The 13,490-nt window shown below is 34.7% G+C and overlaps 1 protein-coding gene across 3 annotated transcripts in view; it reads right to left on the bottom strand.

Moving 5' to 3' along the window:
* The window catches only part of SOX5 (SRY-box transcription factor 5), a 936,670-nt gene that overhangs the window by 129,457 nt on the left and 793,723 nt on the right, over positions 1-13,490 (bottom strand). For 2 of the 3 annotated variants that reach the window (XM_084877223.1, XM_084877224.1), the window contains one exon: positions 3,810-3,933. In XM_084877223.1, coding sequence (XP_084733349.1) covers positions 3,810-3,933 — 124 coding nt within the window. The remainder of the gene's footprint in view (positions 1-3,809; positions 3,934-13,490) is intronic. The other variant, XM_084877222.1, reaches the window with a different exon arrangement.

The raw sequence follows: 13,490 nt of genomic DNA, 5'->3' as shown, positions 1-13,490 counted from the left end.
ACATTTCTAGTTTCCTACAGCCAAAACAATGATTCCATACATTTTTTTTAACAGCATGATCTTTTCAAACTTGAGCTCTGATAGCCAAGTGGAAAATGACAATAGGAAAGATGAAAAGTTAGTGATTATAATGAAGATAGTTCAGTTAAGGCTGTATCTACATGGCATAAGTGTTTCCATCAGCACTGTGATATTTTTCTCTGAACAATTAAGTTTCCCTAGTTAGTGGAAGCTTCATGCAGGTGTGGTAGAATGAATGTGATCCCAGATAGGATATAAAATGCAATTCATTGCTGGGTGGGGTTTTAGAAAATAATCCTTTTTTTTTTATAGGATCTGTGTTTTCCCAGCATTCTACTCAGTGTTTCTCATTTATAAATAATTTAATCAGAGGCATAATGGTAGACCATTTCATATAAAATCCTATCTGACCTCTAATGGTTTAGTAGAATGTGTGTCATTAATCCATTTTGCAGATGAGGGAGCTGATGCTCAGTAACTTGTACAAGGAAAATCAAAGTAGGAGAATGAGGCAAAACCTAATTCCAAATCCAGGCTGTCCTTAGACTCTTCTCCCACCCAAAGTGTACTTGAACCAATTTATTTGAAGACCCACTTATTTTACAATTCAGAATTGGAACCTTGGTTGTTTAAATTTTCAAGTTTACTTCAGGACTGTAATGATTGTTTTCTGATTACAATGAGCCAATACCCATAAATACAATTTAAAACACAGATTTTTATTCTTATATTGTTTCATGATGCACAGCTATCTTCCACACTAATTTTCTGATTCTACCATTATATTTCTTAAAGGGAAAATATCTTTATGTCCAAAAAAACCATATTATTTTCAGAAACAGATGTTAGCTAAATGTATGATGGTTAAGTCCCCGGACCTGTAATTTTGTTTTATTACTTCCCTGTTGAGAACATATTAGCTCTTTTCATAAGATTCCATAGGTTTTTATTTTATTTATTTTATCAAGTCACAGCCTAAACAGGAAAATGTATCATCAATACTTTTTATAAATGGATTGACGAAAAGCATTTGAGTTTTTTATGCCAACAAATGGTATATATATATGTTGACTTGGAACTCAAATCAAGATGGATAAGGCAGTCTCTCATTGACAACTATTAATATCACTCGAAACAACTGACCAGAGAAATCACATGTGGTTGACAATTATGAGAGGAATGAAAATGAAGGCCCACTGAAGAGAGATGTCAGGATTTCCTTCTCTCCCTACCACTACTCCTCTCCACAGTGCGACTGGCTAGGAAGTAGTTTGCACTACTTATTGCTTCCACCCAGCACCTCAATCAAACTGACTGGCACATGCCAGGGTGTCACCAGGGGTGCCTCTTTCATTTGCTATTGGCTTCTTAGAATTCTAGAGTTTGGCATGATGCTCATTGCAAGGTTGCCATCAACTATGGAGATCTTATTCTATTTTATCAGAAGTGGTATTGTTTTATAACTTTAAGCACTCCGGGTATGAATATCAAATAGTTAATACACTCACAATTGTGGGAAAGGAAAAATTCTGCTTGCCACATTACAGTCACACTGAACAAATTTAGTATGCCAACTCTGTCAAACGGGAGTGAGGCTGAGGTGTTCTTGACCTTTTCCAAGCCTACAGTTATGCTATTGTTCATACTCAATGTGGTTTTCTCTTCAGCAAAATAATTGCTAATGGGACTTATTTCTATAGTTGCTTAAATTTTTTTCTTTTTGGAAAACAGAAGTAGTCTATATGTATATATTGCAGGTGCAGTCTGAGGCAACTGATGACTTTTAACAGTGTCTTTTTTTCATTTTAGTAACCTAGGTTACCAAAACTATACTGCAACATTTGCTTAATGTGAATAGTAATTCCTTAGGAGAATGGAAAGAAAACAAAGTACAAAAATCTTTAGGAATAAAATCTCAGAATTTATTGTAGTGATAGAACTTAACACTCTATTTTTAGAATTTAAATTATTCCTAGAATTTAAACATTTAAAATGTAAATATAGCACCTAATTATTTATTTTTAAAAACTGGTGTTTCTAGATCTACAAAGAAAGAATGATTTGGTAAATAATATTAAATGAATAAATTAAAAATCCAGAGTGAGAACATCATCTTAAAACATAGGGAACTGAAGTTAAAAAAAAAGGGGGGGGGGCGGAGAGAGGGAAAGATGTACAAACTCAGTGTAAAGCCCACAAAAGGTACAGTACCATAAAAGAGTGAATTTTTATAGTTCTGAGTTCAGTTCACTTTTTATTTAGACTTCATAGTTATAATTACTCATCCCAAATTACTTTGTATATTTGAAAAATTACATTCCACTTCTTCAATATTATATAAATAAAAGGTTTAAAGACTAGACATAAATAATAAATATGAAAATTCAAAACATCATTTAACAGGAGCCTTAGATTTGATTTCTATTAATGGTGGATATAGTTTTGCAAAGGTAGTAAATACTGAAGCATAGCAAAATGCTAATGGGACAACTCATTAACATATAAGTGAACCCAAATCTATTGTTATTTATAAAATGATATTCTGCATAAATATCTAAAGTGATAATATTTCACTAGTTGTTTTAACTGGTGTTCTACTTTAATCAATGAAAACTATTTCAATAAACTTACTTTCCCTATAATCTTTCTAGGTGTAGTAAAGATGTTTTAGAAGGTATTTAGCTTATACATTTAGCCTCTTTTTTGGAACTTACTATTTTTATTTAACACGTTATAGTTGACATTTTGGCTATGTAAATTTTTAAATAATGAAGCCTTTGATTGTTTCTAAAACTACCAATGTACAATTTTGGTTTTGGTAAAAAAGAAAAAAAAAACAATAGGCATGTAAAGTTAATAAGCAATATAAACCATTATCTTGATAACTTATCACTTAGACAAAAATGCCCTTGTAGTATTTGTAAGAGGACACATTCATTCTTCATATAATCATATGATAAATAGTTGAATGTTATAATAAAAGTTTAGATACAACAATAAATAAGATAGAATAAGTACCTGCTTTCATAGAGCTTATAATTAAAAGGAAAGAGAAAACACAGGGTGGGAAAAAGTAGATGTACAGTTGTGAGTATGTGAGTTTATTCTTGTATTATTATTATTTATCAATTAATTATTGCATTTTTAGTACAATATAATAATGAACCTACTTTTTCCCACCCCTGTAGATCCAAGATCCAAAGGAACCGACCAAAAGGGATCAAACAGGCAACCTCTCATTGGTCTGAGTTAAAAGGGGTTCAGAGCATCAAGGAGAGTGAATACTCAAAATGCCAGTCCAGAGTTAAGAAAGAGGTTTGGTCTGGAAACTAAAATAACACTAGGAAAAAATTAAGCCATAAATACAGGGTGGAGACATAATAAAAGGCCAACTACAATTAATCATATTAGAAAGCTTGGGTTTATCTTAACAACAACAACAACAACAACAACAACAGAAAGTTATTGGAAAGCATATTCCTATTTTATCTATGTAAAAATAAATGAAACCTGAAAATTATGGTATTCATATTTTATGAATACACTGAAAATATAAGTTATGAAACTTAATTCTAAAGAGTAAACATTGGCTTCAGAAGCACAGAAATAATCTGAGCTCTTCTAAATACCAACATGAATCCCTTTTGATACCTTCTGTGTGTTTCCTATTTAAAATAAATATACTATATGGGTGATCTCATTTCTTGGTGTGGCAGAAATGTTAAATTGCCTAATTTAACGCCATAACCTCCACCCACTCCCAAATGAGAAAACTCAATGGTACTCACTGCATCCAGCCTTGTAGCTGAAGCCTGGAGGCAGGAGGAATCCTTGCTGGGCAGCCGCAGCCAGTGTCCGTTGGTCCGGAGGGAAAACGGGAATCATCAATGGCGGCAGTTGACCTTGAACCTGCTGAACATGATAAAGAGGATCAAAGAGAAGAAGTATTGCTGCTCCATGTTTCCACCCTTCTCACTTTATGATAAAAGAAAATCATTTACTCAATTCAATATACTGGCATAGATGATGGTTAGAACACTGGGCTTGAAGTCTTGTTTGGCACTCACTACCTTAGATCCTAAGACTTAGGAGAATAAAAATATACAATAATTTTTAAAATATATTTTATTGATTTTTTACATAGAGGAAGGGAGAGGGAAAGAAAGTTAGAAACATCGATGAGAGAGAGACATCGATCAGCTGCCTCCTGCACACCTCCTACTGGAGATGTGCCCGCAACCAAGGTACATGCCCTTGACCGGAATCGAACCTAGGACCTTTCAGTCCACAGGCTAACGCTCTATCCACTGAGCCAAACCAGTTTCGGCAAAAATATACAATAATTAAAAGGCGTTATCAAGTTCATTTTCTGACCTGATGAGTAATTTCCCTATTTGATATCCTTGAAAATGATGAATGAAGCATAACAACTTTCACACAATAAGCCTCTTCTCGTTGTATTAATATAATGGTTAAAAAACCATCCCTTAGGTTGAACTAAAATCTCCTCATGTAATATCTGCCTGTTAGGAATAATTCTACTTTTTAAAATAAAACCAACCAAACCAGTATAATTTTACATGTGAGCAGCTCTTCATTACTTGAAGGTAATTCTCATGTTGACATATACTATTGAAAATTTATGATTTTTAAATAAAATAGCTGGAAGAAATCTTAGAGAGTAAGACTTTCCCCTTTCTTTATAGAAGAGGTTACTGGGGCCAAAAGACAACTTAATTGACCATGGCCATTGAAACTCGGTCTAGAATCCAATCCCTTGAATCCTACTCTATACATACTTTTCTCTTCAGCTATCATTTTCCAAGCTTTAAACCACTCTTCGAATGACATAGCCTCTGTTCTGGTTGCCTTCTTTGGACTACGCCTTAATTAGCTGGTATAACTCTCAGAAATATGGATTTCACATCAGTAAATGAATAATACAGCACAATGGAATAACTATCTTCTTTGAACTGAACAAGAATTTCCAGACTGAATGCTGTCATTTCTGCAGCAATGTCACATTAGTGAGTAATGCAGAGATGGTCATTAACTAAAGTACCTAGGATATGCTTTCTAAATATTTAAGCAAGATCTCCACGGTGAACATGACTATTGTTTAGTGTTTGTCACTGAATATGTGAATGAGAATTTAGGATCATGCTGAAAAATCACACATCTGACACTTGATTTTTATTATACTTACTGTTCCACATTATTTCAGTTACTTGGAAAATATTTGATAAACACTCACTCTGAAGAAGAAAATGAACTAGGCAATAGAGATACAATAGTGAACAAAAAACCAAGGTCTTATGCCCACGGAGCTTACAGTGGGAAGAATAGTAAAAGGTAAAGCAAATATACAACATAATTACAAGTTCATCTGTTCACTGACACAAACAGCAATTCTGAGGTATCTCTCAGACTTGTTTTCCTTTCTCCCACAGTACTGCACATTCTTAGGGCAGTTATGATTCTTATAGTTCTCATCATTTATCACATTAAAAATCTACCCTCACATATGTAACATCTTAATCAATAAAGAAATTAAAAAAAATATACCCTCAGTTTCGCCTTCATCTTTCACAATAAACCTCTAAGCTCTTTCTGAGATTTTGGTTGGTGAGTGTCCCTTTGGGGTTGAGGGTATGAGAGAGAGGAAAGGAGGAAGGGAGGAAGGGAGGAAGGGAGAGAATGAAGAGTGAGAGAGAGAGGGAGGGAGAGATGAGAGAGAGGTGAGCACTATAAGAATGATAATGTTTTTAGCAATAATTCCAAATTGGAAATTATTTATTCTAGCCATTAGAATTTTAAACCTGCCATGGTCAAACTTTCTTTAGTAAAACTAGAGCCACCACTTTTTTGAATGTTCTGGAGAAGAGATAAACCTTATGTAGAAATCAATAAAAAATAATTGACTAAAGATTCAAAAAATTAGAGACTGCATATAAGCAAGAATGTAAGAATAAGTGGCCTAAAACAAGGGATAGACATTGGAAGGCAAAACAGTATGGGGGCCAGTTCAGTGTAAGCAGAGAATGCTGACCAGAATAACACGCAGAGACAAACAAGAAACCTGCCACGTTGGTTAAGGATTATCACCAGCAGCTCTATATCCTTTATATTTCATTGTTTGTAAGTTATATTTTATATAGTATTTCTCTTCGTTTCTAAGATGACATTGGTTATATGATGCATCATAAATTTAAAAAGAGAATTTTAGAGGGAATAAGAAAGAAACAAAATGAAATATACACACATTTGAGAATAACTACCATAGAATTGCAGAAAGAATAGTTTTTTGTTTTAGTGCAGTAGTTCTCAAACTTGAATGTATACCTGTATCACCAGGCAAGCTCTGAAAAACCCTGAGCTCAGACTGCTTCTCAGACCAATTAAATCTGAAACAGGGGTGAGACCCAGCCATCAGCATTTTTTCACATTCCCCTGATGACTTCAATGGACTTCCACACTTGAGAAGCACTGTCTTAAAGAATGCTTTCAGTCAGTCAGCACATCTTTTTGTCCTCTTCATTTTTGCCTTGAGTTACAAACACCTTCACATACATAATTAGTTAAAAGGGAGACTTTTTTAGGTGCTGGTGCCACAGGATAGACCAGATATTAAGCTATATTCTTCACAGAATTCCTCCTGAGTCTTGTATCTGTATTTTATATGCCCTTCTTGTAAAAACAAAACAAAACAACAATAAAAAGAAACTTGGATGGTTTAGAAAGTAATATCCAAATCCCTCAGCCTGGTATTCAAGTTTCTTCACAATCTGTCCTCTATCTTCCTAGGCATTTCTGCTGCCCTACTTCAGATATGCTATCCTCTTGCCTCAATGGATCATGAAGAGTTCCTTGCATATTCAGTGTTTTTCCATGCTTGAATGCATTCAAAAGTATTTTCTTCTCTGTTTTGAGTGATTTCTCTTTTCCTTTTCTTCCTGGCAACATTCAACTTATTTTTCAAAGGTTTTTGAGATCTACATAATGTCTTTGCCTGTGAAGCACTTCTTTCTTATGGTGCCAATTTCCAGGCAGAAAGAACTGTTACTTCTTTTAACCACATAAAGCTAATGTAATACTTACTGTAGTGAATAATAGTTACTTACATAACCTGAGTTTCCCTTATGACCTATGAGCTTAGTAAGGAAAGTGGTTGTAACTTTATTATTGTGCCTTCAGAGCTCAGAACAAGAGGTAAACTATTTGTGCATTGATAATTCAAAATTAAAGAAGAAGAATGAATTATATAGTTCTATCTTTCTCATTACATCTTCATGAGCCAACTTCAAATGTCCAAAAAAAGGCCTGTGGACAAAAATGTTATTTAATGACCACAAAGGAATTCAATTTCACCAAGAAGAATAATGTGCCAACTATTTGTGCTCCTATTCTTGTTATAGCAAAATGGTCTTATACACTATGATATATCCATGACTCCTGGAATTACCCATGCATAAAGAAATAAAAAAGTTATCCAGAAATATTAGAAATTTATTACATACTTCTGTAATTCCTGCCTACTATGGTCTAGTAACATGATGTTTTAATGATTATAGCTTTACCGTGTGTTTTAATAAAAGTACTCCAGGATTACTATTTTCTTTTTCAAATATTATCTTGGCTTTTATGACATTTATTTTTTCACAGTAATTTTAGAATATGAAATTTCTATTTGCATTCATTAAACTTATGGCTTGTAGGCTAACAGCAGATTATATCTTTAAATTTCTTTAAGTCTTTTCTTGCTTCATATAATTCTTATACTTTTCTAGGTAATCTTATTTTTAAGATTTAAAATAATATATTTTTCTATTTAAAATGGATTATATTATTGTCATATTGTTTAACTGGTCATTGTGTGTATATAAGCCTATCTATTTGTGTATGAGAGTTTTTATCAGATAAATCATTTATAGTCCAATAATTTATGTCTTTTTCAGCTAACAATGTTAGTATTTTAACGAGCAAACTGATGAACAAAATTGGTCCATAGACATAGAAGCATGGAACAGACTAAGATCAGAGAAAAGAAAAGGGGGTGTGAGAAGAGATTTACCAAATAACTGAGATGCATCGACACAGATAATAGTGAGGTGAAGGCATATGGTGGATGGGAGCTGGTGGAGGAGGTACAAAGGGGAGAAAATGGGGAACATCTGTAATACTCTCAACAATAAAAAAATAAAATAATGAATTCCAGGGCTTTAAAAAAGTGTGTAGTCTCAACTTTCACCTTATTATAATTATTGAAATAATTTTCCTTAGCATTATAATTTGTTTTAAGGCATAACATTTCCAAGATCCACATATGTAGAATAACAGAGTTTTAAGGCTGAGAAAGGTCTTAGAGATCATCTGGCACAACACATTCATTGTACTAATAAGAAAATAAGACTTAGTTTGGCCATATAAATTCTTTAAAATCCCACAGTTAGGTAAGGGCAAAGTTAACACTGAAACCACATCTTCTAACTCTTAATCTAGTCTCTTTAACAAAATAGAAAATATAGAAGGGAGAGGAGTGAGGCGGAAGGACCTACGAAAGCTACAGGAATTATAACAGAAAGTAAGCCTAATTCTATAGTCCCAATGATGGGTTTTCTTTAGCATTTAGATTATGGAGCATTGCACTAATATTAAAAATAAGGTACATAGTAAATATAATCCAAAATGTGTGGTTAAATTACCTATGCAACTGAAACATAATCCACATATGCAACTAGAAACATATATCCAAATACAGTTGATTTCATTATCTGTAGATTTTGTATTTGCAAATTTGCCTTCTCATTAAAATTTATTTGTACTCCCCTAAAATTTGCTTATATCAGTGCTTTTGCAGTCACTCACAGACTTGTGCAAAGTGGCAAGAAATCTTGTTGGTAATTTCACTATTTAAAATCCATAGAAAGGGGACATATGAATAATTTCAATAAAAAATAAATTTAAAAATACAGTTGGAATTCAACCTTGAAAAAATGAATAAAATGCATTAAGAATAATTTTTCTTTTGGCTATTCTGATTCGGTATTTTTGCTACCTTATATTCCAAACAGCTGATTTGATTCTTGGCTTCATCTACTGTACTGTTGATTCCCTATAAATTATTCTCTATTTCAGTTAGTCTATCCTTCATTTTTAAAAACATGTATTTGATTTTTAGATAGAAATGGAGAGGGATAAAGAGAGAAACATTGATGTGAGTAAGAAAAATTGATCAGTTGCTCCCACACGCACCTAAACAGGGGATTGAACTAGCCACCTGGTCATATGCCCTGACCAAAAATCAAACCAATGGTCTTTTGGTGCACAGGACAACACAAAATCCACTACACCACACTGGCCAGGTAGTCTATCCTTCATATTTACTGGTCCTTTGCTATGCTATCTCAATACATTCACTTAGCATCCTTATAAACAGTATTTTGAACTCTACACCTAGTAGTTTGCTAGCTCTATTTTGTTTAATTATTTTTATGGAGTTTTGTTCTGTTCTTTCATTTGGATCATGTTTCTTTGTCTCCTCATTTTGGCAGCCTCCCTGTGTTTGTTTTTATATTTAGGTAGAGGTGCCACCTCTCCCAGGCTTGGTAGAATGACCTAATATGGTAGATGTCCTGTAGGGTCCAGTCATATGGCCTCTTCAATCACTCAAGCTGGACATTCAAGGTATGTGTGTGCTGTGTACACCCTCTTCTTGTAGTTGAGCCTTGATGGCTGTTGGTATGTTCATGTGATTTATCTCTAGGACAAGCAGCTGCAAGGACTGGCTGTGACCACTGACCACCAAACTCTGACCACTATGGGGGACCAGCTGTGCAGGGGCTGTCCCTGCAAAAGAGGAATTACTTCAACAGGTCTCTGGTGCCTACTGCATCTGCCCCTTTAATGTGTCACTTGTGAATGTGGTTGGATAGTGGTGCTTCAATAGGGTCTGAACCTATCATCTGGATGTGCTGGCTCTGGGGTTTCCTGGAGGTATAGGCTAAGGTCAACAACTGTCAGTGTTCTGCCTACGGCCACCCGACATGAACTACAGTGATCTGTAGATGGCTGCTACTTGTGCTGGGCTTGGAGGTACCCAGGTGGAGGCCAAGCTATGGACCATGGCTGCCTGCTCTTAATGCTGTGGCTGGAGCCATTTAGTGAGAAGTATGGAACACACTAAGACCAGATGCTGCTTGTATGAGAAAATTTAGGAAAATCTGAAGCATGAGCCAAGACAGGCAATTTGTATGGAAAGCCACTGGAAAGAGAAACCTATTTGAAAAAATGACAGAAAATATCCCTAACTTGCTGAAGGAAATAGATATACAATTCCAAGTATTGCAAAGATTCCCAAACAAGATGAACCCAAAAAGGCCCGTACTAAAACACATCATAATTAAAAAACAAAAGATTAAAGACAAAAGAGAATGTTAAAATCAGTTAGAGAAAAGCAGTTAGTTACCTACAAGGGAACTCCCAGAAGACTGTCAGCTGATTTCTTAGAAACTATGCAGGCCAAAAGGAATTGGCAAGAAATATTCAATGTGATGAAAAGCAAGGACCTACAACCAAGACTGCAAAGCTATAATTTATAATTGAAGGACATAGAGTTTCCCAGACAAGAAAAAGCTAAAGGAATTCATCACCACCAGACCAATATTATGTGAAATGTTAAAGGGTCGTCTTTAAGAAGGTAAAAAATATAAACAATAAAAATGGCAATAAATACGTATCTATCACCAACTAAATCTAAAACATTTGAATGATTTAATTCTATGTGAAGGACTGGCTGTGACCACTGACCACCAAACTGACAATTATGGAGAACCAGTTTTTAAAACTCCAAAATAAATGAATAAACAGAACAGGAACAGACTCATAGATACAGAAAAAGTTTTGATGGTTGTTAGATGGGAGGAATTTTGGGGTAAAGGGTAAAAAAAAAAGTGAAGGAATTAAAAAGTACAAAGTGGTTGTTACAGAATTATCACAGGATGCAAACTACAGCATAGGGAATATAGTCAATAATATTCTAATATCTAGGTAGGGTGTCAGAAGAGTGCAAGATTTATAAAGATGATCACTTAAGTTATGTCTAATCACTGGGGTTTACACCTGAAACTAACATATTAATGTATGTCATCTGTAACAAGATAAAATATGCATTTATAGTCAATAATAAAATTAAGGTGTCTTTATTATTTATTCATTTATTTATTTAGTATATATATATGTTTTTTATTGATTTCAGAGAGGAAGGGAGAGTGATAGAAAGATAGAAACATCAATGATGAGATAGAGTCATCAATTGGCTGCCTCCTGCACGCCCCTACTGGTGACTGAGCCCACAACCCAGGCATGTGTCCCTGGCTGGATTGAACCTGGGACCCTCTTCAGTCTGCATGCCATATCCACTGAGCCAAACCAGCTAGGGCAAAAAATGAGGTGTCTTTAAACAGAAACATAAATAAAATAAAGTTATTATTATTATTATTATTTTTGTGTGAAAATAATGTGACCAAAGGCTCTCAGAAACTTAACTCTGTATATCCCTCCCAGGAGCAACTGTTTAGTATTCATGAACTCACTGTTCATGGCAACTTTATAGAACATAAATAGTGCAAACAATGAGCACCAACTGAATTATTTCTACAACTTAATTAATGTTCAGGTCATTGCTGCTAAAATTTAGCCACTCTTTGGGAGAAAAAGACACATTATATTAAAACAGTATAATGTTTTCTGGATAAATTCTAAAATTAATTTAGTTATAGGGTTAGTTATTCATTGTTACATACTTGCAAGTTTTGAATATTTCCAAATCCTTTTTCTCCATTAACTTCATTTATTTCCTTTCACTTAATGAGTAAAATTCCCTTTGAGCTCCTACTTAAGTTTTAAAATGTGGGACATTTGTAATTACGTTTCAGTAAAATATTTTTGTCACCAAATGTTATTCTTTTTATCAGGGGGCATGTTATTCACAAGTTAGAATAACCATTAAAATTCAATAGGCTACCTCCTATATTTTTTTAACTTTAAGATAAAATATTATGTTTTAACACTTTTTATAATTCTTTCACAGAAACACTGCATGTAGACTTGTTCTCTAAAATCTTAAGAATCCAACACAAACCAAACATATTATCACACTTGCAAAAAACAAATAAAAGTTATTCATTATTCACAGTTAAATTTTTATATTTTATATAAATACTCTATTGCAATATACTTAAATAGGCACTTAAGTTTATTAATTTACCTTTCAATTGCATAGGTCTGGTTATTTACTTATTCAATCAATATTTTTACTAAGCAGAATGTGTACTTTTTTGGTAGCTAGGGATACAAAGATGAAGTCGTATACAATGCCTGTTCTCTAGGAGCTAAGGCCGGTGCTGGTGGGGCAAATGGACGGTCACTCTGCTTAATTCAACAAAACTGACTTGTATAACACATTATGGAACACAGACAAGAGACTCCTATCGTAGCCAGGCCGGCCTCATGGAGACAGGTACAGCAGGTATAGAGATGGAAAGATAAGGAGGAGTTAGCCAGGCAAAGAGATCGGGATGTGAAAAAAAGGATTCTAAGAGGAAATGGAGTGAGAAAAGTCATCATGTGAAGGGAACACCACCAATAATCTAGAATGACAAAAAATGTAAGAGGGAACCAGTGGTGAGGAAGTCTGCCTGAATCAATGTATCAGCATGATAAACTTGAGATTCCCCCTATAGGCTCTGGGGAACCACTAAAGGATTTAAAGCAGTAGACTACTCTGATGAGTACATGGAGAAAAGATTTGAGAGGCCAAGCATAGAGATGAAGCAGGAGGTTAATACAATTAACTAGGCAATATATTATGAGAGCTTAATCAGTAATAGAAGGGTTTATAAATAATAAGAAGCCAAACATATTAAGGGTAAATATTGTAATATTGATGACAGGGGAGGCTATATATTGTATATGAGGATATATGAGAGACCTCTGGACGTAAATATAAATACTAGAGGTCTGGTGCATGAAATTTGTGCACAGGGGCTGGGGGAGGGTCTCTCAGTCCAGTCTGCACCCGCTCACAATCCAGGACCCTGTGGGGAATGTCCGACTGCCAGTTTCATGCTTAAACTGGCAGTCAGACATCCCTCTCACAATCCAGAACCGCTGGCTTCTAACTGCTCACCTGCCTGCCTCATTGCCCCTAACCACTCACCTGTGTACCTCATCACCTGTAACCACTCTACCTGCCTTGCCTCATTGCCTCTAACTGCTCGCCTGCCTGCCTGATTGCCCCTAACCAACTCTGCCTAGGCCCCCACCACTGCTGCTTCATCTGGAAGGTCATCCATAAGGTCTTTCAGTTGTCCAGTCAAATTAGCATATTTTGCTTTCATTATTATAGATAGACAGGGTTGGGCAAAAGTAGGTTTACATTTGTACTCCAAATAAATAATACAATAATTAAT

Source organism: Pipistrellus hanaki, assembly GCF_964339955.1.
Source record: "Pipistrellus hanaki genome assembly, chromosome: 3".
NCBI lineage: Eukaryota > Metazoa > Chordata > Mammalia > Chiroptera > Vespertilionidae > Pipistrellus > Pipistrellus hanaki.
The sequence above is the reverse complement of the archived record's forward strand: the minus strand, read 5'-3'. Positions and strand labels throughout refer to the sequence as shown.